Source organism: Wolffia australiana, chromosome 4 (genome assembly GCF_029677425.1).
Source record: "Wolffia australiana isolate 7733 chromosome 4, ASM2967742v1".
In the NCBI taxonomy this organism is placed as follows: Eukaryota; Viridiplantae; Streptophyta; class Magnoliopsida; order Alismatales; family Araceae; genus Wolffia; species Wolffia australiana.
Genome location: NC_135838.1, coordinates 22,407,501 through 22,433,009, shown reverse-complemented (window position 1 = coordinate 22,433,009; position 25,509 = coordinate 22,407,501). Strand labels below are relative to the sequence as shown.

General features: G+C 46.1%; 3 protein-coding genes, 1 long non-coding RNA gene and 1 other non-coding gene across 6 annotated transcripts in view; 2 read left to right on the top strand and 3 right to left on the bottom strand.

Annotated features, from left to right (window-relative positions):
- Window positions 1-510: 510 nt before the first annotated feature.
- Window positions 511-14,393, top strand: LOC144702415 (EXS (ERD1/XPR1/SYG1) family protein). The gene is made up of 14 exons (XM_078574450.1): window positions 511-669; window positions 1,509-1,643; window positions 1,718-1,851; window positions 2,690-2,728; window positions 2,810-2,902; window positions 2,989-3,105; window positions 11,077-11,172; window positions 11,975-12,088; window positions 12,389-12,442; window positions 12,518-12,565; window positions 12,652-12,802; window positions 13,147-13,312; window positions 13,383-13,452; window positions 14,083-14,393. The coding sequence occupies exons 2-14, from the start codon at window positions 1,562-1,564 to the stop codon at window positions 14,335-14,337; spliced, it is 1,419 nt and encodes a 472-aa protein (XP_078430576.1). The 5' UTR covers window positions 511-669; window positions 1,509-1,561; the 3' UTR covers window positions 14,338-14,393.
- LOC144702414 (uncharacterized) lies at window positions 8,584-9,299 on the bottom strand. The gene is made up of 2 exons (XR_013581245.1): window positions 9,198-9,299; window positions 8,584-8,859 (listed from the first exon to the last, which is right to left on the bottom strand). It is a non-coding gene; the product is annotated as an uncharacterized LOC144702414 (long non-coding RNA).
- EMB3114 (Mitochondrial transcription termination factor family protein) lies at window positions 14,309-15,630 on the bottom strand. Its single transcript, XM_078574452.1, has 2 exons — window positions 14,822-15,630; window positions 14,309-14,741 (listed from the first exon to the last, which is right to left on the bottom strand). The coding sequence occupies exons 1-2, from the start codon at window positions 15,527-15,529 to the stop codon at window positions 14,397-14,399; spliced, it is 1,053 nt and encodes a 350-aa protein (XP_078430578.1). The 5' UTR covers window positions 15,530-15,630; the 3' UTR covers window positions 14,309-14,396.
- A 62-nt stretch (window positions 15,631-15,692) lies between these two features.
- Window positions 15,693-15,765, top strand: TRNAR-UCU (transfer RNA arginine (anticodon UCU)). Its single transcript has one exon. It is a non-coding gene; the product is annotated as a tRNA-Arg (tRNA).
- A 4,589-nt stretch (window positions 15,766-20,354) lies between these two features.
- The window catches only part of LOC144702412 (Glycosyl hydrolase family 10 protein), a 5,213-nt gene continuing 58 nt past the window's right edge, over window positions 20,355-25,509 (bottom strand). Inside the window, exons 1-9 of one of the 2 annotated variants that reach the window (XM_078574448.1) lie at window positions 25,470-25,509; window positions 25,290-25,390; window positions 24,270-24,304; window positions 24,018-24,165; window positions 23,752-23,927; window positions 22,866-22,967; window positions 22,641-22,787; window positions 21,015-21,656; window positions 20,355-20,907 (exon numbers count right to left, since the gene is read on the bottom strand). The exon at window positions 25,470-25,509 is cut by the window's right edge and continues 58 nt beyond it. In XM_078574448.1, coding sequence (XP_078430574.1) covers window positions 20,572-20,907; window positions 21,015-21,656; window positions 22,641-22,787; window positions 22,866-22,967; window positions 23,752-23,927; window positions 24,018-24,165; window positions 24,270-24,304; window positions 25,290-25,356 — 1,653 coding nt within the window. In that variant the 5' untranslated portion in view covers window positions 25,357-25,390; window positions 25,470-25,509 and the 3' untranslated portion in view covers window positions 20,355-20,571. The remainder of the gene's footprint in view (window positions 20,908-21,014; window positions 21,657-22,640; window positions 22,788-22,865; window positions 22,968-23,751; window positions 23,928-24,017; window positions 24,166-24,269; window positions 24,305-25,289; window positions 25,391-25,469) is intronic. The other variant, XM_078574449.1, reaches the window with a different exon arrangement.

The following is a 25,509-nucleotide window of genomic DNA, read 5'->3' as shown; positions in this document are numbered from 1 at the left end:
TGTGTAGCAAGTCTCCATTGTGTATGGCACCAGTAGCCCTGTTACTACCAAGATTAAAATCATCATTTATAAACATAATCAAATTAATTTTCAGTTTATAATTGTTATGTTTCACATCTTTGTATTTATGGGCTTCTATTTATTTTTTATTGATTTTTCTGTCAGAAAAAAACCACATGATTTCCTCATAAATATTTGTAAATGCTCTCGCATCGATGTGGTCTGTAATCTTAAACAAATCCCAAAATGATTTCAAATCATATTAAACTTCTTAATGAGTATAATATTTCTGTAAAAATGGGAAGTCTAAAATATTCATCTCCACAAGGATATAGTGCAGTTCATTAGACAAATTCTTTATGATCCTTAATTTTGGCGTATTAATGTTCTGCTGTGTTAAACTTAACACCCAATTAAGAAAATTTAAAATGATTTAGCATTTAAAAATTGACGTAGCGTTTGAATCGTTGTTAATTTACGATTTAAAAACTTAGAAAGTCGTGGCGATATTTAAGTTGTCACGTAGTAAATGAGGGCTTGGCGCTCGAGGGAGGCTCTCGTTCTGACTCCGTCTTCTCCAATCCAGGCGCGTGGATCGTTGTCGGAGAGGGAGAACCGGCTGAAACTCGCATACTGTCCAGAATCCTGAATTCAGCGATCCTTCAATCGGTAAGTCGCTGTGAACGGTGCGTTTTCCTGCCAAATTTGCACCGTTTAGATCTACGTTGCGTCTACGATATTACCGTGGAGCTGCAGATGAGATCTTAAACGAGTTTCGTGGAATTGCCTATAGAGATGATTTCTGTCGCCGTTCTTTTACTATTTGCGACGTTAATTTTATCTTTAGTTTCGGTGGATCCGGTCGTGGCGATACGGGATGAGCGTTTCTTTGCCATTTCACCGCGAAGTTGGCTGTTTTTATGCTTCCGACTGTCATGGTGAATTGGTGGTTTTTTTTTCAAGTGGAGGCTGTATGGGCGGAATTTGATCTCCGCTTCGTGAAGCTTTCTCGGCCTATGCAACGCGATAATTTCCTGCGCCGAAGACTTCATGATCCGAAATCTTAGATATTTCAATGGGATGTTAGTTCGTTCAACGGCCTCGAACTTTTGTGCCCAGATTTTACCAGATCGTTCTTTCTGAGCTAAGAAAACATCTCTTGCCCGATATATAGAATTTAAACGTAGTTATCGGGGACGACTGTTATGAATGGCACTATTTTCTGATTCTTCTGCGGACCGTTGGCCATTCTCCGCGATTGCCCCCTCTTGACATAGCTGACGGAAAAAGTTTCCAATGTTTTCTTGTAATTTTGGATTGTCCTATCCTGCCACTTCTCATTGCATTGGTTTCTTTGAGATCATAGTATCTCATCCTTTCTTTTACGTTCAAAGTTGAAAAATAGGATACACTCTTCAGACTTTCGGGCTATTCACCTAAATGTTTATTTTTTATTCATTGATTTTACGAAGCTATTTTGACATTGGAGATGATGATTGTCACCTTAGGCTTTTGACGGGACAGTGTAATCAGGAGAGAAGTTCTTGACTTTTCCCTACTTATGTTTGGAGTTCCCCCGGCTGTCTTAAGCAGCAATCCACATCTTCGTCGGACTGGTAGCAAGCATCTGTTTTCGGAACTTGGTAGAATCTTGCGTTCATGTGCTGTAGATGTCGCTAATCACCGTTGGAAGTTCATTTAAGTTCTTGATTTTCAGGATCAAGTGAGTTTGGGGACTGGGGGGAAGGACATTCTCTTGTTGATTCTCATGAAATGAAAATTGATTCTTATTCTTCTTCAATGAGTGCGGCATCTGTGCTTCCATCACCAATATTATTATGGAGATTCAAGGTTATAACTTTTAAACATTGCCTTTTAATTGATTTATGAAACTTTTTGTGCTTGCTCTGATTTTTTTGTTTCGCCTTTTCCTCGAAAGCCAACTTAATAATTTTCCCCACGTATAATTTCTCGTTATCAGTTATTTTGAGTTAAAACTTTTCTTTCCGGAGCATGTATCTTGATTAAAAGGCTGCTTCTTACTACATCAGTTCTAAGGTAACAAAGAAATCATGATATTCTACTTTTGTGCTGTCAAGCAAATAACCACTGGCCAAGCTTATGAGCCAAAGTTTCTTTAAGGAACTTTAACCAAGCTTTCATATTTGCTTCTCCCATTTGACTGGGGACCGACCGTGGTGAGCAGAAGGAGGTCATTACATAATCTATTGTTCCAAAATGTTCAGGGTATAAAATGTTGACTGTCACAGAAGGTATTTTAGTATGACACTCTACGTTGAAGTTTTTTAGAAACGACGTTAGATGCTCATGAGTGAAAAGTTTACGACCAAAAAAATCTGTGAATCAAAATTCAAGTCTAGCCTCTCCCGGTTCAGTACCATTTTCTCAGGCCTACGGATTAGTTTTGTCGGGTAACATTTTTTACTTGCTTTTTTCACGTTGCCAGTTTATTAAAGTGCCTTCTCAAACAAAAAATTCGTTATTTTCCAGTATTCTTCGATGCAAATAAAAAATCAGTTCTGTTGAGGTGTAAGGCTTTAGAAACGTGTGATCTTTCGCTCATTTCAGAGCTAAAAATTGATTTTCCTTGTTACATATGCTTTCTGTGTTTTTGTCATTACTCTACTTGAAATCTGCTCACGCATAGTGGAATATTTCTTTCTTGCAGATTTTATTGTTTATTTTCTGGATCGTCTTTGGTTGTCGGGTCAGTACTCATCAGCATCACAGTCAGTTTATTTTCAATTTCCATTTTGGAATTCAAAAATTGAATGGATCTTAAATTCAGGTTGCATGGGTGTCGGTTATGAGAATGAGCTCTGACCTCAGAGATTTGTTTATCTATGAAGCATTTTTGTATTATAATCCTCTTCTCCTTATTGTGAGTGTTCTATTTCTCTTCCTCAGAAACTTTACACCAACTTCACTTGAAAATAAATCCGGATATTTCTGCTTTCTTTGCTGCAGACGTTTATGGTCTGGCTGTGGGGAATCAATCTGTGGGTCTTTTCTCAATCATCTGTTAACTACGCAAAAATCTTTGATATTGATCACAGTCACCTCACTCATTGGGACATATGGAAGGTAGCAGAAATGATCTCCCTTTCTCAATATCCTTCTATGATTCATGAAATGAGGCTTTCTTGTTTCAGTTTTTCCATTACTTGCATCAGCAACTGCTTTCCATTGACTTTTGTGTGAGTTTTGTTGGATCACCTGCTTTGCTTATAGTATAATCGAATTTGTTGAAAGGTGATATGCTTATAGTTCAGGGTGAAGAAAATGTGAATCTGGATTGTAAAGAAAAATATTTTTTTGAATTCAACAAAGCATAATACGATGAGAGAACCCACTTATGGTATTATCTGATGCACTGAATTAGGAAATGAAAAGTTCAACCAAACAATGTTGTCTCCTATTGTTTCGATGGATCGATGGATAGATGAGTGGAAGATGAGAGATATACCCACAGAATATATGAGGGGGAAATCTTGAAGGAAGATAGGGATCAGATGGCAAGCAGAGACATGAGAGGTTCTCCGTCGTGATGTGCAATATCGCCTGGGTGGCCAATAATTGAGAGAGATGGGTGAGAAGGGGAAATTAAGGCAGAGGAAGTGAAGATTATGTTGGGCAGGGCGTTTCGGAGCCGACTGAAATGATGTCAGTACCATTCATACGAAACTTATTAGACCCTCTTGTTAGCCAGATTCATCAGCAGGTTTTGACATAAATCTGAAGTCTTATTATTGATATTGGATATGTGGCTGCCCTTATTCCTTCAAAAGCTTGAAATTTCCTAGTTGGTCCCTACTTCTTAATCTTAGTTTTTCAATGATCTTCATGGGTTACCTGAGTACTGTTAAATGTCTAAGATGTTTTTATCAAACTTAGTTGTATTTTGAATAACCTAGACTTAGGGGTTTTTTGAATGAAATCTGTAGAAGTATAATCCTCTGCCGATGCTGGGACACTAGGTGTTTGCAGTAATCCAGCAGGAGACAAGGTTGATGTCTTATTTTTTCTGGATCTGCACATTTTTTCCGTGTGTTTTTGGATCCACTTTTTAACAGTCTATACAACGCCGTTGGGAGGAAGCTATGATATAAGGGCAGTTAGGTCAGTTCTTGGGGAAATACAGTCTCGAGGTGCTTAATGAATGGAGTCGGGGGAAGAAGTTATGTACTGGTCCTACGTTATTAGTAAACTTGAGTCTTTCTCTCTTATATGCCTTTTCTCACTCTCTATCCTTTCCGCTCATTCTTCCCAGATACAATCTTGAATCAAATTAGAAGCCCGTGCGACCTAATACATGATCATCGGGATGATAGATAAATCAGGAGAGGTTATGGAGTGAGAGACCTTGATGTTGGGGAATTTTTTATGAGCTACAGTGCTCTCCGTAGATCACGCTTTATTATACATAGACATTGTTGTTCTGTTCTGTTCGTTTAAAACAAACAAAAAATTCGCACGAAAGAACCGCACAGGGCCTTGTTCTTTGTTCTGTTCTCTTTTTGTGCAAAAATTAGAACATATTTTTGCACTATTCGCACAATTCAAACAAAATTCGCACACATCGTAAAATTTACACAAATTGCGACAAAATTCGCACAATTCGAACACCAATTTTTGAGGAATTTGATGAATCTCTGATAGACACCTTGATGTCTGTCTACGGAGGGAAAGAGAGAGAACAGAAATTATAGAACGAGAAAATAGGAAGATAACGGAAGAACAATACCAGCTGCAGGCCGTCTTCCCTGGGAATATCAGAGATCACTCCATGAGAGGAAGATATCAGAGATGTTGCAGATCGGATGGCATCCGTCTTCCCTGGGAATATTCTCCGCCACCAATCGCTCGAATGGACGGCGGAGAGCAAACGTCGCTTGGAAGAGCTTGATCAAGTCCTGCGACGGGACGGAACCAATCCGGCGGCCGGAGCAGCGAGACTGATGGGCACGACACAGTAGAGAGACAGAGAGAGAGGGAGAGCGATGACTACGAGGGAGTAGGGGGAGGGAAAAATCATGTCAAGTCTTTTTTAAAAAACATGTCTAAAAAAATTCGCACAATTCGCACAATCCAAACATGCACACGGGTCTGTGCGAATTCGTTTTTGTTCTGTTCGGAAAACCACGTCTAGTTATACGTAGTTAAGTTCCCCCAGAGCTTCAGTCCTAATCTACTCCGAATAAAGCAGTTGACTCTTAATAACTGCCTCAAAGTAATATACATCCACGTCATGTACTCTACACAAATACATTGGCCAACTTGTGCCGGCCTTGTTTATATTGAATCTCAAAAAATGAAGCCCATCAACTGTAAAACCCACTTCTAATAACCTGGACGAGTGAGTCTCGTATTGAACATATATTTTAAACCTTATACTGATCATTTCTGATCACGGAAGGCTGTTGAAGTAACAACGCCTCGTGCACTGATGAGACGATGGCTCATAATTTTCGTTCATTGGCTAATTTGACATGTAGTTAGATCTCGTGTATGAATGAAAATTCCAAACGGAATTCCAATGCATCCCGAAAAAGGTCAAGGAAACACAGATTCGTTTGGTCATCTATGAGAACGATCGTACTGGTGTCTCTGAAGACAAGAAGAAAGAACAATTCTTGATACTCAAACAAAGAGATTACAAGGGGTTTTATAGGGAGCCCTAATGGGCTAATAATAGAAAGGGCCCTTAATGGGCTAATAATAGAAAGGAGCTAATAATAGAAAGAAGAAAAGAAAAAGGAAAGGAGACAATAATGTCCACACTCCCCCTCAAGCTGGAGCGTGGATGTTTTCCACACCCAGCTTGGAACAGAGCTCCTCAAACTGAGGGGCATGAAGCCCTTTGGTGAAGATGTCTGCAAGCTGTTCAGCTGACGGAACATATGGCGTGCAGAAATTTCCCGACTCAAGCTTCTCTTTAATGAAATGTCGATCGATCTCAATGTGTTTTGTACGATCATGCTGGACGGGATCATGAGCAATGCTGATAGCCGATTTGTTGTCACAGAACAGCTGAACAGGGGAAGAAACTGGACACCTTAGTTCACGAAGCAGTTGGGTAATCCAAAGTGCTTCACAAAGACCATGCGCAAGGGCACGGAACTCCGCTTCAGCACTTGATCGAGAGACCACTTTCTGTTTCTTACTCCTCCAAGTAATAAGATTGCCTCCCAAGAAGGTGCAGTACCCAGAGGTCGACCAACGATCAACCACAGATCCTGCATAATCGGCATTAGTGTAGACTTCTAGACGCAGACCACTGTGACGATGAAACATTAATCCACGGCCAATGGTGCCCTTCAAGAAACGGAGGAGGCGATGGGCAGCATGAAGATGACTCATTCGAGGGTTCTGCATAAACTGACTTAGAACACCCACTGTATATGCAATGTCGGGACGGGTGTGGGTGAGATAGAGCAGTTTGCCCACAAGTCTTCGATATTGTCCGGGCTCAGCCGGATCTTCATTCTCATCCGCACCAAGTCGATGACTCACATCAATTGGTGTCGAAATAGGCTTGGAGTCTTCCTTTCCCAGCTCGCAAAGAAGATCCACTGTATATTTCCGCTGACAGATGGAAATCCCACTCGAAGAATAAGCCACCTCAATACCAAGAAAATATCGTAATGGGCCAAGATGACGTATGGCAAAGTCCGACGACAGATACATAGCCAGTTGAGTAATGGACTCCGTATCATCACCTGTGATGATAATGTCATCCACGTACACGAGAAGAATAACCACTCCCCCGGACGTGGAATGACAGTAGAAAAGCGTGTGATCTCCATTACACTGACGGTATCCCCGGTTCTTCATGGCCATTGTGAAACGGCCAAACCAAGCACGAGGAGATTGCTTCAAACCGTACAGCGCTTTCTTCAGGCGACAAACAACTGAACTCGGAGTAGACGGCACTAAGGAGGCATATCCAGGAGGTAAGGCCATATAGATCTCCTCAGTCAAATCACCATGAAGAAAAGCATTCTTGACATCATATTGCTGCAATATCCAGCCCCGATCGGCGGCAAGAGCCAAGAGAATCCGGACAGTGTTCATCTTGGCCACAGGGGCAAACGTTTCCTGATAATCAATGCCATACTGTTGGGTGAACCCTTGCGCCACAACACGTGCCTTGTGCCTTTCAATAGAGCCGTCGGAATTGTGCTTTACAGCATAAACCCAACGACTGCCAACCAAGTGCTTCCCGGCGGTAGTGGAACCAGATCCCATGTGTCATTTAGGGCAAGTGCTTGTAGCTCCTCCTCCATTGCCCGACGCCAATGAGGAAGAGAGAGGGCTACGTCCACCGTCTTTGGAAGGGAGATAGTGTCAAGGGAGGTGAGAAGAGCGTGGTAGGATGGGGAAAGACGATGAGATGAGATGGATGCAGCTAATGGATACAATGGAGAAGGATGAGGGCAAGACAAAAGTGCTAATGAAGGATTTTCAAGAGGAGTGGATGAGGAGGATGAGGGAACTTCAGGGGTAGGAGGAACACGAGGCTTGCGACGAGCAAGAGTGATACCATAAGCGTTTTCTGGCGGGCAACGGCGTATAGGTAAAGGGGCACGACATAGTGGGATAGAGGGATCCGATGGGGACTCTGCAGGAGGGTTCGATGAAGCAGAGGATGGATCTTTAGTAAGGACAGGTGGATTTGGGATTGGTGCAGGCAGAGGATCAGAGGACAAGGTGTTCATGGGAATATCAGATGGAGGCTCTTCGAGAGGAACAGGCAAGGAAGGACTTGGGACTGGTGACGAGGGAGATGAGTTAGGAAGAATAAGAAATTCAAGGGGATCTGATTGAGGTGGTAAAGAAGGAGAAGATGGAGAATTCGTCAAAGGTAGCATCCTTGGTGACAATAAATCGACGAGAGGGTGGATGATAACATCGATAACCCTTTTGAGTAGAAGCATAGCCGACGAAGACACATTGGATGGCCCGAGGATCAAGCTTGTCACGACCAAGATGGTGGTTAGGAGCAAAGCAAACGCACCCAAAGACACGAGGGGTAAGATTGGTTCGGAGAGAAATGTTGGGGAAGGAATGCTGGAGACAATCAATGGGAGTAGAGTAGTTAAGTACGCGAGACGGAAGACGGTTGAGAAGATGAATGGCAGTTAGGACAGCTTCAGCCCAAAAATACTTTGGCACATGCATGTGAAATAAGAGGCTCCGAGCCATTTCAAAAATGTGACGAAATTTTCGTTCTGCAACTCCATTTTGCTGGGGGGTGTAAGGACATGTGGTTTCATGGATGATGCCTTTTTCTTGGAAGAAAGTACTTAACGTGGAATTGACATAGTCTCGGGCATTGTCGGAGCGGAAGCGACGAATAGAAGTGCAGAATTGAGTTTGAATGAGAGAGTAGAACTGAGGAATAACAAGGGAGATCTCTGATTTATTTTTCAAGAGATAGGCCCACGTGAAACGAGTAGCGTCATCAATGAATATACATAACCACTGAGCACCGGACGTGCTATGAACAGGGGAGGGTCCCCACACGTCGGTGTGAACGAGAGCAAAAGGAGTCGTCAAATGGGAAGAAGAAATAGGATACGTAGTACGATGATGTTTAGCAATTCGACAAGCATCACAAACAAAGCGGTCCACAGAGTGGCCTTGGAAAAGTTTTGGAAATAAACGATAAAGAGTAGCAAAGGATGGATGGCCGAGGCGTCGATGGAGAAGCCACAAACGCTCATGAGACGCCGAAAGGGGAACTGCAGCGGCAGCAACAGCGAGGGGAGACAAGGGAGATCGAACAAGATAGAGACCCTCATGCTCCTCAGCAATGGAAATCGTCCTCCCCGACACCTTATCACGATAAAAACAGGTATTAGGAGTGAATGTAAGATCTTGGTTCAGATCACGAACAAGGCGGGATAAAGAAAGAAGATGATGAGCAAGCCGTGGAACATGAAGGACTTTAGTGAGGTTCATCGAAGGAGAGAGAAACACATGACCAATCCCAGCCACAGTGAGAAGATCACCGGAAGCTGTTTTAACTTTGGAGGAGCCGGAAACGGGTTCATAGGTCACAAAAGCTCTAGGATTGGGTGTCATGTGGGCAGTGGCACCAGAGTCAAGAAGCCAAGTGGATGATGATGACGACGGAGATGGTGAAGGAGGAGGAGAAGGAATGGTGGACATACCCGCGTTAGCTAGAGAGCACGAGCCCACGACTGGAGGGTCAAGCAATCGCCGAAGACGTTCCACTTCTTCAGGTGTAAAGCCGGGAAGAGAAGCACTCGCCGAAGACGCTCTACTTGGAAGAAGACCATAGGACAGAGGCACTTGACCAGGCATCGGTACTTGGTTAACAGAAGGTGCAACCGTAGCGAGATTGCTCTGTTGTGTTCGCTTCCGTTGAAGCTTAAAGCACGTCTCCTTGGAGTGACCCCGCTTTTTGCAATAATTGCAGAAAAGGGAAGGATCACCTTTGGAGGATTCCTCAGTCCGAGTAGATGGACCATGAGACGAAGGTCCTACTCCAGTCGATGTGGTCGTCACCGAGGAGCGCGTGGAGGAAGACGAATGTGCTACAAGTGCAGAAGCTGGGGTCTGGGACTGCTGAAAGCGAGATTCTTCAATTCTCGCGCTGCGAAGCGCATCCTTGAAGGAAAGCTCTTTCTTCCGGTGTATAAGCTGAGCCCGTACCGCTTCATATTCCGGGTTAAGTCCTATAAGGAACTGAAAAACCCGAAGTTGAAGAGTGTACTTGCGATCCACCGAGTGAGGGTCCGAAGGCATGTAGTGATCAATCTCATTCCACAGAGAAATGAGTTCTGTGCTGTACTCCATGATCGTCCTGTCTCCTTGACGCAGATTGGCGGCCCGATGCACTAGCTCATACAGTTTGGCAATATTATTTTTCTTGGAGTGGATGTCAAGGGCCGCTTCCCACACGGCCCAGGCAGACTCAAGAGACAGAAATTCACCCTTGATACTCGGTGAAATACTATCCAAAAGCCATCGATGGACCACCCCTTCAACGTCTAGCCAGTCATAGTACTTGGAGTCTGTCTTGGAAGGCCCTTCTTCAAGTAAATGACGCATCAGTCGTCCCTTGAGAGTAATCTGGACATATTGCTGCCACTGAAGAAGGTTAAAGCCGGTGAACATCCCATCTGGAGGCATCCGAGGCAGAGAAAACGGTCCAGGTGAAGCCGACCAATTCCCCGACTCAAGAGGTGCCTCCGAAGCATTTGACGTTTGACCCACACTGGGTGGCGTCGATGCTGGCGTCACACCGGAAACCGATACAGGCTCCGTCATCTTGATCACAGAATGAAGTGTCGCACGAGGAGCACACGGCTGCAGGAACGCCCGCGGCTATTGGCTGCGTGCGCGGCTGAAGAGTCGAGGAGGGAGCGCGGCCGCGACCGAGAGGAGAGCGCGCGGTCGAGAGGGAAGCGTACGCTGCCGAGAGAGAAGCACAGCCGAGGAGGGAGCGCGGTGCGGGAAGTGGGAAATGTGGCCGGAAAGAAGCTGCGCCGCCAGGAGCAGGTAGCCAACCGGAAGGAGAAGGAGCTCAAGATCGTGGCGAATGTAGAAACACCAGAGATCGGAGCTACGGTCGAGCCCAGGAACCCGGATTAGGGTTAGGGTTAGGGCTCTGATACCATGAAGACAAGAAGAAAGAACAATTCTTGATACTCAAACAAAGAGATTACAAGGGGTTTTATAGGGAGCCCTAATGGGCTAATAATAGAAAGGGCCCTTAATGGGCTAATAATAGAAAGGAGCTAATAATAGAAAGAAGAAAAGAAAAAGGAAAGGAGACAATAATGTCAACAGTCTCCATATTCTTGCCTTCCTCTTATTTAAAGGTAAGCAAAAGAGCACTATGCCCCATTTAGGTTATTCAGTTTTGGCCTTCTAATATGTATGATTATTGGGGACGTCGATGTATGATTGTGCTATCTTAATGACAAACTTGATTGCAAATTTGTTTTTCAACCTGATTGCTTTTTTGTCTTTATATATTTAATGTATTGAGAAACTAATGATATTTCATTCGTTGTGTTTCAGTGCGCAGTCTGGATGACTGTTGTAGTTCCGACGAGCATGACGGCCTACATTTACCTTTATTCGCATGGGGAAGTCTCATTGGCTGCATCTCAACCAGTATAATATCTACTCCCTTTTGTCATCTACCTTACTTGTTCAAAACTACACGTAAAAGGTTTTATCAAAAAAATGTCATCCGAAGGCCTCCAAAAATTCCGTTTATGCTTAGAAAATTACACGGATACGAATGAGGATTATCATATATTCCTTTACGAGTAGCTTTTTTTCTTCTTTTCCTTCAGCTCAAATGGATGTAGGTCTTGATTCATGTGCAATGTTCTTTTTGATCATTTATTCTCAAATAGTAAATTTCTTAGGCATGTATTTTCGTTGTCAGCAGGAGACTAATTTGAATTTCGTGCGGATATCCTATATCCATTTTGTTTCTGCTCGTGCGGAAATTCAGTCGTTAGAAAAATGTTTCTCTTGTTACTCTTTTTCTAATTTGGTACCGTTAGTAACATAGGGTCCCATGGCCAATGAAGACTGATGAGATTATGAAAAGTTGCCATGAATAAAATTTATGTCGAACAGTTCTACCCAATGGATAAATGTTATGCAATAAAAGTTATCAGTAATCCAAAAGCTGAATGTCCCGTTCGTTTCGGCCCAGCTAGGACCGTTTAGAGGCAAAAGTGCGGAGGAAAATTGTTACAGAGATCGATCTCGTCTTTTGGATATCAGTTGGTTTTAAAGTGATGTCCCCGGGACGAATTTTCAAATTTCCTGTCACGTATCTTCCTCAACTTAAACTAAAAGTGTTATTATGAAGGATATTAAGTAGTAAAAATTTTATGAATATATTTTTTAAATTACATCTAACAGAATCTGATTCTTTTTTTTATTCTGATGAATCCAGGTCATCCTATATGCAGCTGTTTTGATGGTTCTCGTATTCCCTTTTGATATCTTTCATTTGTCATCGCGGTATTACTTTCTTAGGACTCTATGGCGCATAGTACTTCCATTACAGGTAAGCTCTTCTGTCTAACATTACATGTATTTGAATCCTCTTTTGTAGTTTGCTCTCGTGCTAATCTTCCCGTATTATGATAAAAATTTTAAGGTTGAAACTGGTAGTTTTTTGAAAAAAAAAATTGAAATTGTCGTTAATACCCACTCCAAACGGTGAATCAAGTAAAATCTCGTGTTGTAGATTTATCTTAATTGAAAGTATTCGAATGAGGAATTTCATAGTTTTTCTTGAAAGTTTTTGTGAAACTCTCCTCGTTTTTTCCGTGCAATAACTTGACTCCATGGTTTCAATTTGCAGGCTATTTCCTTTTCTGATTTTTTCTTGGCCGACATATTAACTTCCATGTCCAAGGTACGGCCAACAATCTCTTCCGATTAATCCTCTGAATTCTCAACTGTCGGGTGGAAAACATCTTCCCGTCTGCAGGTGCTCTCAGATCTGGAGCGCTCAGTTTGTCGGATGGTAAACAGGCAGGTACGGATCCCACTTTCTGATACTTACATCACAAATCAAATTTGATAATTCGATTTAATCATGCCATCGATTACGTGATCTTCCAGGTGGCGACGATCGCCTGGTTCGAAGCAGACTCTGTCTGTGGCAGTCACGCCTTGGCGATTCCCTTCGTTCTGGTCTTACCCTATTTATTCCGTCTGTTCCAATGCCTGCGCCAGTACAGCGACTCAAAGGAGAAAACCTGTCTACTCAACGGTATCTAACCATTCCTTTTCATTCTCAATCTCAAATCTAGGAGTGGTCGTTACATTCTTTTTGTGCGAACTTGTGCGAATTAATCACTCTGTTTGGTTTCCAAACAGAACAAAAAACGAATTCAAACAGAATACCGCACAGACTCATTTGCAGTTCTTTTGTTCGCTTTGTGTGAAATTTTGTTTTAGTGTTGTGCGAATGTGTAAATTTTGTTCGTTTTATTTATAAAAAGAAGAGAAAAAAGAACAAGGCCCTGTGCGGTTCTTTTGTTCGAATTTTTTGTTCATTTCAAATGAACAGAACAGAACAACCATGTCTACTCAAATCTCACTCGTGATCTTCAGCGTTGAAGTACTCTACGGCGATTCCGGTGATCGGATTATCCGCTTTGAAATACCACGTCTTCGCCGACCAGTGGACGAGCTTTTACCGCCCCCTCTGGCTCCTCTCCAGCGTGCTCAACTCTCTCTATTCCTTCTACTGGGACATCTCCCGAGACTGGGATTTAAGGTACCCACCATCTTCCTCTCTCAAAATCTCTAAAAAATACATGAAAATCTCTAAGCGGGTGATTCGGCAGCATCTTCACGAGGATCTTCAAGTTCAAGAACCCTAATCTCGTTTCCTCCGCGTTCTACGGCCGCGCATGGGTATTTTTTTCCTTTCCATCATGTATAGTTCCGGATCGTCCCGGTCGTGGACGATGGATGGGACGGGGCAAATTTCGACCCGTCGGACGTCTGGATTCAGTGCAGGAACGGAGGGACGAATTTTCGTCCCGTCCAGTTCTCCGGACAAATTTTCGTCTCGTCCCTCGTCCCGGACGAAAAAACCCGTTTTATATTTTTAATATATTAATATAGATTTTTCTAAGTTTTTAGGGAATTACGGAGGAGAGAGAATGTGAAGGGCTATGTGTACAATTATCCGTTTGCACGCACCTAAAAAATAGGGACTTCCATGCAAATTGTCATTACGTGGCCACGTGGCTACATCTCAACCGTCGGACGTGAATCTGGTGGTTCTCTGTCCAGATTCGTCCGTCCAATGGACGAGACCTCCAGATGGACGGTTTTTAGTCCCATGGGACGAAAACTGTCCCGTTCAGTGGTTCCCGGGACGAATTTTCGTCCTGATTTTTGTCCGTACCTTTGGACGGGACTATTTTTCGTCTCAGGACGAAAAAATCGTCCCCGTCCGCGTCCCTGCACTACATAAATTCCATGGACGGATGCGATCAGTCTGATTGATTGATGGGAGTTTCTTCTCGGATCGATCAGGTTTTTTTCTGGGTGATCGGGAGCAACCTGGTGCTGCGGTGCACGTGGACGTACAAACTCTCGGCCCATCTCCGGCACAACCATCTGACGGTGTTCGCGATCACGGCGCTGGAGATCTTCCGGCGATTTCAGTGGGTGTTCTTCCGGTTGGAGAAAGAGTGGAACAAGATGACGGCCAATCCCAAGCCGAGCTCGCTGCTGCCCATGGACGACATCACCCCCAACGAGGAGACCAGGCTTCTCCACAACATATGATTGAACCAACCAATTCCAGTTCTCTTCCGGCAATGCAATTCGATTCAATTCAATTCGATTCAATCTGAGAAGCGATCGCACCAGAGGGGGGATCGGCGGAGAGGAGGGGAGGAGCTGACGCAGGAGAGGAGGCGGGCGGCGAACTGATCTTCCCCGGGCTTGAGGAGGGCGGGGAGGGGCAGCGAGACGCCGAGCTCGGCGCAGCGGCGATGGCGGGGGATTATCCGGTCGCGGAGGCTGAAGGAGAAGAATTGCGGGAACTCCCTGAGCTCCGCCAAGCTCCGCCGCATCTCCACCGCGAAGAAGTCGAACTTGGGCTCAAGATTCCCCGCTACGCTGTAGCAGAAGAGCTGCGGGAATCTCCTCACCATCGCCCGCGCCTCCCTGGGGGAGAATCCCACGCCCTGAAGAAGACGACGAAGAAGAAGAAGCTAGGGTTAGGGTTAGGGATGGAATTAGGGTTAGCGGGGGATGGAATTATTGCCTGGAGGAAGTGGAGGCGGGGGAGGAGCTTGTCCTCGACGCTGCAGGAGAGGAGGGAGGCGTGGCGGAGGCCGATGTGGGGGACGCGGAGCATTTGGAGGAAGTAGAGGGTGGGGCGGAGGCGGGAGGCGACGTCGGAGACGAGGAGGCGGGGGCGGCGGCGGAGGGCGCGGCGGAGGGCGGGGAGGCCGTCGACGCCGGCCTCGCGGACGAGGAAGGCGAAGACGGGGGCGAGCGCGCGGGGGCCGCCGGCGGCGAGCACTTCGGGGCACATGCCGCAGACGCGGCGGAGGTCCGCGCCGGAGAGCCCGCCGGCGGCGAGGAGGAAGTCCGCCGTCGCGCGGAGCTCCGCCAGCGGCGTGGAGAGGAGCTGCGGGTGCGCCGAAGCCGCCGCCAGCAGGTCCACGCCGAGCGAGTCCAGGTAGAGCACCTTCTCTTGGAAGCTCTCTTCTTCTGCTACCTCGTCTTCTTCTTGTTCTTGGCTAGGGTTAGGGTTACGGTTTGGGGGTTTTGTGGGGGGGGCGAGCGTGGGGTGGTAGGGGAGGAGGCTGCTGGCGCAGCGGAGGGCGGCGGCGCGGGGGAGGGGGCGGCGGGGGGAGGGGAGAGAGGAGGAGGAGGAGGAAGGGGAGGAGGGGCATTGGCGAGGGTGGAGGAGAGGGGAGAAGAGGTGGGAATTGGAGATGCAGGCGAGGTGGAGGAGCTCGTCCATGGCGGGCTTCTCGGCTGTTCTTCCTTCTCCCTCCTCGGAAGATTTTCGACGAGGGAGAAGAGGGCCGTCGTCGGCAAAGCACCATCTCTTCGGATCCTTCGGGATAAGGTTTTGATTTGTTTTTATTTGCTTATATAGTGATTAGAATGCCTTACAAGAACAGGCGCCCGTGGCCTAATGGATAAGGCGTCTGACTTCTAATCAGGCGATTGTGGGTTCGAGTCCCACCGGGCGTGAATCTGATTTTAATTTTCCCCTTGTTGATTCTAATTTTTCTCCTTCTTGGATTTCATTTTTTATTGTACATTATTGATTTTAATTTTTCTCCTCATTGACTTTTATTTCTATCGTTGTTATTGTACATTAATTTCGAAGAAAATTGATTTGTCCGTTACATCGGACTGCGGACTCTTTATATTTTGTCCATGTCGGTATTTTAATTTTCTCCTTGTTGATTTAAAATTTTCTCCTCGTTGAATTTAATTTTTTTAAATAACCCTCGTTGAATTTTATTATCCCCCTTCTTGAATCTAGTTTTTATTGTAGATGAATTCTGAGGCTCATTTGAAGAAATTTGATTTCTCCGTTAAGTCGTACTGCCGACTCTTTATAATTTCTGCATGTCGGTATTTTATCTTGGATCTTTTTGTTTACCGTAGAATTAATTTTAGGCTCAACTGAAGAAAGTGATTTTTTTCTTCGTTAAATCACACTGCGGACTCTTTATATTTTGATCTTCTTGAATCATTTACGAAAAAAAAATTGATTATATGTTTAGCGTAGATTTAATCACGAGTCTCCCTTCGTGTCGATATATATTGTGGATTTTTGTATCATAGAATTACTTTTGACGCTCACATGAAGAAAGCTGATTTTTTGTTAGTTAAATCATACTGCGGACTCTTTATATTTTGTTCTTCTCGAGTCAAAATATGGATTTTCTGCTAATTGTAGATTTAATTACGAGTTTCCCTTGGATATTTTATTGTTTATCGTATAATTAATAATGAGTCTCTCTTGAAGAGAGGCAATTTTGTTCGCTAAATCGTACTGCGGAACTTTTATGTTAGTTTTGCGCCAACTCAAAATATTTTTAGATTTTTTTGTTAAACTTTGGAATTAACTTTTGAGTCTCACTTGAAGAACGGAGATTTTGTTGTTAAATGATACCACGGAACTTTAAAGCGAGAAAGAATGAGAGGGAGAGAGAATAGCGAGAAAGAGAGAGAAGAGCGATAGAGAGAGAGGGAGAGAGAGAAGAGACAAGAGAGCAAGGAGGATAAGAGAAGAGCGACAGAGAGTGAGAGAGAGAAGAGCGCCAGAGAGATAGAACAGCGATAAAGATAGAGAAACAGGGAGAGAGAAGAGCGCAAGAGAGGAATGAGAGAGAGAAAGAGGGAAGAGCGCGAGAGGGAAAGAGGGACAGAGGAACAAGACAGAGAGAAGAGCAAGAGAGAGAAAGAGGGAGAGAGAACGAGAGAGCGAGGGAAGAGAGAGAGATGAACGAGAGAGAGAAAATGGGAGAGAGAGGCGCAAGATAGAGAGAGGAGCACGAGAGAGAACGAGGGAGATGTTTGTTCTTCTCGAATCACCATATCAAGAGGTGAAGGGAAAGAATGTAGAACTAAGAAGAGAAGAGAAGAGATAGAAGAGGAAGAAGAGAGAAAGAGACTAAGATGTAGATCAAGATCGTTGTATTAACCCGTAAGTCACCAGTGTAACATTGGTTGTATATTTATACTTATAAGTAGTTATGGTATATATCCGTTGTAACAGTTTACAACGGATATACAAGTTTAAAATGTTGTTTTAATCTTGATCGTTATAACAGATCGGGTGTACCGATCACAGCCGTTGATCGGTGCCTTAAACCCGTCTTTTATAACAAACTTGTTATCTAATCTTGTCTGTTATAACATATCGGGGGCACCGCACAAGCCCATGGTCGATATCTGCTATAACTCCCTATTATTTAATCCTGACCATCTATAGTTTGATCCTATCTATATTGAATCCTATTCTATGTTTAAACTTATATTGAATCCTATTTTCTAATCTCTAACGAGTATATATTATTTATTTGATTTTACTAACTAATCTTTTAAGTCCCTATTAGAAGATCGCCAAGGTGACTCCACAGCTTTGACTCGGCGGATGAAGAGACGACTGCTTGAGACACCGAGTTCGCTGACTCCACAGCTATGACTCGGTGGAGGCGAGTAAAGCTCCTCAATAGGAGAGAGAAGAGAGAGGAACGACAAAGCAAGAGAAGAGCGCCAATTAGAAAGAGAAGAGAGATTGAGAGAGGAACGAGAGAGAGAAGAGCTCCAGAGAGGAAGAGGGAGAGAGAGAGAGAAAGAGGAACATAGAGGAATGAGAGAAAGAAGAGCACGAGAAAGAAAGAGGGAAAGAGATGAATGAGAGAGCGAGAGACAAGCGATAGAGAAAGGAATGAGAGAATGAGAGAACAGCGATAGAGAGAGGAACGAGAGAGAGAGAGTATGATTTCTGTCATCCAATAGCAGATGAGAGAGAGAGGAGGAATGCATGACTTTATGCCAGAAGGGAGCGAGAGAGAGAGAGAGAGAGAGAGAGAGAGAGAGAGAGAAAAGCAAAGGTTTGCTATTTGCTATACCAGTAGAGACGAAAATGGACGAGAAACAGAGGGGGAAGATATAAACCGCAGTCGAACAGAGTATACCACAACAAAAATTATAAAACTGCATCCCATGGTCAATACTAGTATAGCCGCCGCCGCACTTTAAAAAAAATCAGACAGATTCGCACATTCGCACCGCACAAGCCCATGGTCGATGTGCGATGCGAACTACTGTATAAGTGTCCGATGTGCGCTCCAAAAAATCAAAACAGACTGCACATCGGACTCTTTTTGCACTGGTTGCACGAAAGGACCAAACCTATTCACAGGATGGAATAAGACTTTTGGCACTACTTATATGATAAGTATGGTTGCTCTTGTAGCCATTAGTGTGGATACATTAAGGACAAACATTTGGTGCTCTTTAGAGAAAGTGTTCACTGGAGTGATCTTTATGAATTCCTTAATGTGTTGTACCAAAGTGTCAAAGAGGTAGTCACATCTGCCTAAGTGGTCCATTGACGTGACGCCAATGACATATTGTGTATGAATTCCCATATTTTAACTATGATGCACGAGACCCTAGCCGTGGAATTCACACATGTCTTACCTCGAACATAGTAAGAAATACATGATGGTGATTGAGTGGTCAAGATAGGATTGTTCTCCCAGAGTATAAGAGAAGATTGACTCAAAGAAGAAGATGCATAAAATCTATGTCCATGGTAGTAGCAATATTGGAGAAGATGTTCTCCAATTATTCCCATTACACATCTGTATTAATTGAATGATGGATTATGGTTTGATGACTAATCATACTCTAAGTCACTCGAGAATTTCACACCGATAAAAGCCTATACATATAAGGTGACGATGCTGAAAGATGATCTATAATAGAGTTCAAAGATAACTATATATCTTATAGAGCACACGGTGTAGGTTGGGACCCCACATTAGGGAACAACAATCGTCATCCGTCACGTCACACATCACCGTGACGGAAACATGACGGATGACATGATGGTGATGGTGACAGAATTCAGAGGTAGTGATGGTGACGGAATTCAGAGGTAGTGACAGTGACAGTGACGCGCGGCGTGGTTTACATGATGGTGATGTGACGGTGACGAGGTACCCTGGACGCATGACATGACGGCACGGCCGTCACGGATGACATCCATTACATTAAATTTCTAAATACATTTAAAAGAGAAAGATAGAAAGAGATATCGAGAGAGAGCCACAAATGGAGAGAGAGAGAGAGGGAGCGAACGAGCCACAAACACAGAGAGAAAGAGAGATTTTGTGGAGAGAGAGAGAGATAGACAGAGAGAGAGGAAGGATAGACAGAAAGACAAAAAAGAGAAAGACAAAGGGCATACATAGCCACTAGCGAGAGAGTGGCATGAGAGGGAGATGAACAGAGAGAAAGAGCAAGGGAGAAAGACCGGCCGACTAGCTTCCTACAAGCTTCAGTGGCTCTCTTCCCCTTTCCTCTTGCTCCTCCTCCTATCTCTACTGCTTCCTCTTCTATATTCTCTATATTCCGTCTTGTCCTCTGCTAAGTTCTTCTGAGTCACGGAGTCACGTCTTGTCCTCTGCGCTAGGGTAGTGTCGCCACTCTGCCTCGAGGCCGCCGCTCCGCGTGCACGCGCCCGCTCTGCTGCTACCGTGCGCCCTTGGGCTGGGCGCTGCATGCCCGCAGGCACGGCGATCACATAGGCCGCCCTTGCCTTGGCGATCACACATGCCGCCAACACCCACGCTGACCTCTCATGCCGCCTCGGCACTCTCTGTGCACCACTTGCCTTAGTCTCCTAGTGGGATGTCTCTCAACCCCGCGCCCCGCACATGCAATGTGCGCGCTGCCCACATGGCCGCTGCGTGGCACCCCGCACAACTCCGCGCGCTGCACCAGCGGCACACCACCCGACTTGCGCGTCTTGCGCTCGCGCGCAGAACTTCCCGCACGCAGCGCTTGGCGCTTGCGCAAGGTATTGGCGCTCGCGCAAGGCGCTTGGCGTTGGCGTGCAGCGCTTAGTGCGCGCATACTCACGCTTGTCAGCCCGCGCGCCCAGCACGTGCGGACTTCACTTGATCCGTTCCGCCTAAGCGCGAACTGGCACGCGCACCGTCTGTAGTGTATCACCACATACAGGGGTGATGGCCTGAAAGATCAGGTTTGGCATCACTACGCTTAGTGCGTATAGCACTAAATATGGCTCATTCCTTAAATGTTGATAGCTTATAGCTTATAACTCACTCATTCCTTATGACACTCACGCAGGCCTCTGGGCAGGGAATGCCGCCTAGTAAGGAGCCTAACACTTGTTGATAGCTTATCACGCTATCCCCATTATTCTCAAATGGTTCTAACATTTCACCACAACTATAAAATGGTGTTACGACCTTAAAACTCGACAATAGAAGAGGTAGGAATCCTTCATATTCGGATGCTGAGGCGCTTGGTCTCGTTCCCCTGAGGCAACGACAGAGTCGACTCGGCCGATCTGTTCCCAGATATCACACGCACACGATACTCGCCCAAGAAGGCCTCAAAACTGAACGTGCCGTACTCGTCGCTAGTCCCCGTCACCGCTCTCGTCTGCCACTCCCCCAGCAGCTTGTCCACTACGCTACCAGCAGGTAAACTCCGGAGCTCGCCGTCAGTGAGACACATCTGATAGCACCTGCCGCCATGCAACGCCGTCCACAGCATTATCCCCTCCACAGCCGGGTGCCCAAATCCTTCTCGCAGAACCTGCTCCAGATAATTTCCCTGAAACATTCTCCAACGGATGGCCCTCCAGTCAGTTCAAGATTGAATCTTTTTGCTAGATAATTATCTAATTCTCTGTCGGCAACAGAAGTGGAGGGAGGCCTAACCTGGGTCTCTAGATCAATCTTCTTGCTGATGTCCACCTCCGTCAACCAAACGGGCATACCGAGAGTGGCGAGCTTGTCGAGCACGGCCCTCATGAGGGGAATATTGGGCCGGGAGAAGTGGCCTTGAAGGCCTACCCCCGCCAGCGGAGCTCCAGCCCTCTGAACGAGCTCGTTCAGACGAAGAACGTAAGCGTCGACGGTGGAGAGATCGTCGTCGCAGGTCTCCACCACGTTGAACTCGTTCATGAACAGGGTGGCGAGAGGGTCCGCTCGCCGAGCCGCGTCGAAGAGCCTCGCCGAAGCGTTCTTTCCCAGGCGCTGTTCGTAGAAGTTGTAGTGGAGCATCTCGTTGTTCACGTCCCATTGCGTGAACTCGCCCTTGTACCGGCCCAGGAGGCTTGATACGCGCGATTCCACGGCTCGTTCGAGCGGGTCGCCGGTGAGGTTTCGGACCCATGAAGGCACGTAGATGGGGTCCTCCCAGAAGATGTTGTGGCCGCGGAGGGCGATCCCGTTGGCCTGGGCGAACGCGAGCATCTGGTCTGCTGTTGTGTAGTTCTCCTGGCCTGGCTCCGGCTCCGTCGCGTACCACTTGAGCTCGTTCTCGAACACCGCCGTGTTGAACCTCTCCAAGAACCACGCCTATCGAAGAGGAGATAGAGAGATATCAGAGACAAGAGAGAAATGGAGGAGAGAGATTGCGAGATAGAGATAGAGAGAGACGAATAGATAGAGAGGAAGAGATGGAAGACACACAGATACATAGGGAGAGAGATATGAAGGAAGATGACGGATAGTAAGAGCGAGAGAGAGAGATGGAGGACGAGAGACGGAGAGAGAGAGAGAGAGAGAGAGAGACGGATAGATGGAGAGAGAGATGGAGCTAGAGATACAGACGGATGGATTTCCCCCCAAGATCAAAGGTATCTCTGCTCCTACATACATACATAGGTTGATATATTGATAAATAAATAGATATATATTTATCGCTTGGCTTGCTAGATTGGATATCAAGTCTAGGGGAACTCTGAAGTTAAGCATCTGCGGCAGGGGCAGTCGGCCATCCGGAATAAGAATATACATTCTGAAGACCGCTTGAAAATCTGAGTAGCTTGACTGGCACCAAAACTATACAATGAAGGAATGGTTGGAGGAGGGCTCAAGACTGTCTTTGGAGCAGGCTTGACCAGGTTGGACTTGATAAAAAGAAATTGTCCAGGCTTGACTAGCTCCCCGGATGAGATATATGGAGAGTATCAAAGAGAAACCAGGTGGTCCACATGAAACAAATCAAATATAAAACTGGTCACAGAGTCAAGGACTCAAAGTTAATACCAAATTGATCTGTAAAACAATGGGACCCCTAAAATCCGGACGAGGGGAGATACGTAACTACTCAAAGATCAAAGCATCCGTGGCCACCTAGGCCTGATACTCGACTGGCCATCAAGGAGAAGACCCTTGGCATGACATTTTATGGGTTGGGGTTAAAAAATAAAGATATATAGCTAAGTAGATTGATAGATAGATGGATTGATAGATACATAGATGGATGAGTGGAGAGAGAGAGAGAGAGAGAGAGAGAGAGAGAGAGAGAGAGAGAGAGAGAGATGAAGGAGTTCTGACCTGGTAGGGAGGGTTGTCTAGAATAGTATTGGCGATGGCGGATCCGAGAGGGAAGCCCTTTGAGACAAGCTCGACAGCGACGGCGGCCTGACTCACCGGTTTTCCGGACGAGTCAACGACATGGATGGCCGCCACGCGTTTCCTCGTCTGCTTATCGATCACTTCCTCGTGACTCCGCAGCTCGGGAAAGGAAGAGATGATTGGGAAGAAGCGAAAATCCCTTACCCTTCTGATGTTCTCCTCCTGGTGCGCTCTCCATTGCTCGACGGTGAATGGCTGAAGAGAGGCACTTGCAATCGAAATCTCCGCAGTCCTGTTCCCGGCGTTCTGTTTTCCAGCGGAGTTCAACCCAGAGAGAAAGAGAGACAGAGAAAGAAAGAAAAGAGGGAGAGATGAGAGGGAGAGAGGTACAGAGAGATATGGAGAGGCGCAGAGAGAGGGAGAGAAGGGGAGAGAGAGAGAGAGAGAGAGTGGCAGAGAGAGGTACAGAGAGATAGAACCAGAGTGAGAGAGAGAGGGCCATAGGGATAGAACCAGAGAGAGAGAGAGAGAGGCGCAGAGGTAATGAGAGAGAGACGGAGAGAGAGGGAGAAACCGAGACTGAGAGAGAGAGAGAAGTACAGAGAGATAGAACCAGGGGAGAGAGAGGCGCAGAGAGAGGGAGAGAAGGGGAGAGAGAGAGAGAGAGAGAGAGAGAGTGGCAGAGAGAGGTACAGAGAGATAGAGCCAGAGTGAGAGAGAGAGGGCCATAGGGATAGAACCAGAGAGAGAGAAAGAGAGGCGCAAAGGTAATGAGAGAGAGACGGAGAGAGAGGGAGAAACCGAGACTGAGAGAGAGAGAGAAGTACAGAGAGATAGAACCAGGGGGGGGGAGACCCAGAGAGAGAAAGACAGTGAGAGGGAGAGAGATACAGAGAGATAGAACCAGAGAGAGAGACGGAGAGGTTCAGAGGGAGAGAAACAGGAAGAGGTGCAAAGGGAGAGAGAGAGAGGCGGAGAGAGAGGGAGAGAGGTAGAGTGAGAGAGAGAAAGAGGGAGACACAGAGAGATAGAAAGAAGGAAGGAGAGAAACGCAGAGAAGCAGAAAGAGGGAGGGGGAGAGAGAGCCCACCTTGAAGTAAAGAACGGATGTGTCGGAGGGCGGCGAGTCAAGAACGAAGCCGCCTTTGAGAAAAGACCAGCAACCGCTCCTCGCCAGCGCTGTCCCAATGCATCTGATGGTGGCGTTTCCCGTGGCCAATCTAGCCTTCACGACGGCCTCTTCGCTGCCTCTGATCTTCACCCAGCCTTTGTTTTTACATCATAGGAAGGACAGGGAAATCATCACAGTTCTACAGAGCCAGGAAGAAGATGAAGACCTGGCCAGGAAATACTCACACGAGAAGGCATAATGGGTGCCTGTGGCGAGGTTGTCTAGCACGTAGGATGGGGACGAAGCCGCCGTCTCGTTGTTCGTTTCGACCGCTCTCGCCAAGTCGGGCAGGATCCCTCCGCCGTAAAGCGGGGCCTCGGGCGAGGCTTTGCACTGGGAAAGGATAAGTAGAGAAGGAGAGATGGCGCGTGCAAACCATCACTGATGGAGGGAGAGAGACGATAAATTTGATTCAGTTCAGGTAGCTTGACTCCTACCTCGGTGTATGCGGCTGAGTTGTACCACTCCGTCCCTGCAAGAAAATGGTGAACAGGTTAATCTAGAAGGGAATGGTCAGACAGAGAGAGAGAGCGCGATGAGATACAGAGTGAGAAACGGAGAGAAAGGAGAAAGCGTCGGAGAGACACAGAGAGAAAGAAGAGAGAGAGTACACAGAGAGAAAGGAGAGAGAGAGTCAGAGAGAGACGCAGAGAGAAAGGAGAGAGAGAGTCAGAGAGAGATGCAGAGAGAAAGGAGAGAGAGAGTCAGAGAGAGACGCAGAGAGAAAGGAGAGAGAGAGTCAGAGAGAGACGCAGAGAGAGAGTCAGAGAGAGACGCAGAGAGAAAGGAGAGAGAGAGTCAGAGAGAGACGCAGAGAGAAAAGAGAGAGAGAGTCAGAGAGAGAGAGAGAAAGGAGAGAGAGAGTCGGAGAGAGATACAGAGGGAAAGGAGAGAGTCAGGGAGAGAAAGAGAGAGAAAGGTGAGAGTCAGAGAGAAAGGAGGGAGAGAGTCAGAGAGAGAAATAGAGAGAAAGGTGAGAGACAGAGGGAAAGGAGAGAGTCAGAGAGAGAAAGAGAGAGAAAGGTGAGAGTCAGAGAGAAAGGAGGGAGAGAGTCAGAGAGAGAAATAGAGAGAAAGGTGAGAGACAGAGGGAAAGGAGAGAGAGAGTCAGAGAGAGACATGAGAGACAGAGAGAAGCAAAGAAAGAAGATAGAGGGAGGCATGAGATAAATACAGAGAAAGGAGAGAGAGACAGAGAAACAGAGAAAGGGGGGAGAAGGAGACATCAGAGACGGAGAAACAGAGAAGGGGGGAGAAAAGACATGAGAGAGAGAAACAGAGAAAGGGGGAAGAAAGAGACATGAGAGACAGAGAGAGAAACAGAACGAAGAGAGAGAGAGCAGAGGGAGACAGAGAGAGACTCCGGAATGAGAAAGAGACGTAGACAGAGAGAGAGGAGGGATACAGAGACTGAGAAAGAGAGAAGAGAGAGAGAGAGAGAGAGGAGAGAGAGAGACCTGAAATGGTGTTGTGGATGAGCAGAGCCGCGAATGTGAGAAGCCGCAGGAAACTCGCCTCTGACATCGCCGTCGCATGAGAGGAAAAAACTCACCACATTCTGAAGCATGTAACGGAGAGAATGAGAAGAAAGCCGACAGAATTCGGGGAGAAAGTAGGTGACTTCTTGTGAGCAAAACCCATTCACGCCACCGCGATGAAGATGACGATATCACCGCC

What these genes read in the sequence shown, in the direction of transcription:
- LOC144702415 (XM_078574450.1), top strand. Translation starts at nt 1,562, where the DNA reads ATGTTTGGAGTTCCCCCGGCTGTCTTAAGCAGCAATCCACATCTTCGT. An exon ending in GGATCGTCTTTGGTTGTCGG is followed by an intron (nt 2,729 to 2,809) that starts GTCAGTACTCAT and finishes TCTTAAATTCAG; the next exon opens with GTTGCATGGGTGTCGGTTAT. An exon ending in GAAAACCTGTCTACTCAACG is followed by an intron (nt 12,803 to 13,146) that starts GTATCTAACCAT and finishes CGTGATCTTCAG; the next exon opens with CGTTGAAGTACTCTACGGCG.
- EMB3114 (XM_078574452.1), bottom strand. Translation starts at nt 15,529, where the DNA reads ATGGACGAGCTCCTCCACCTCGCCTGCATCTCCAATTCCCACCTCTTC. An exon ending in CCCGCCTCCACTTCCTCCAG is followed by an intron (nt 14,742 to 14,821) that starts GCAATAATTCCA and finishes CGTCTTCTTCAG; the next exon opens with GGCGTGGGATTCTCCCCCAG.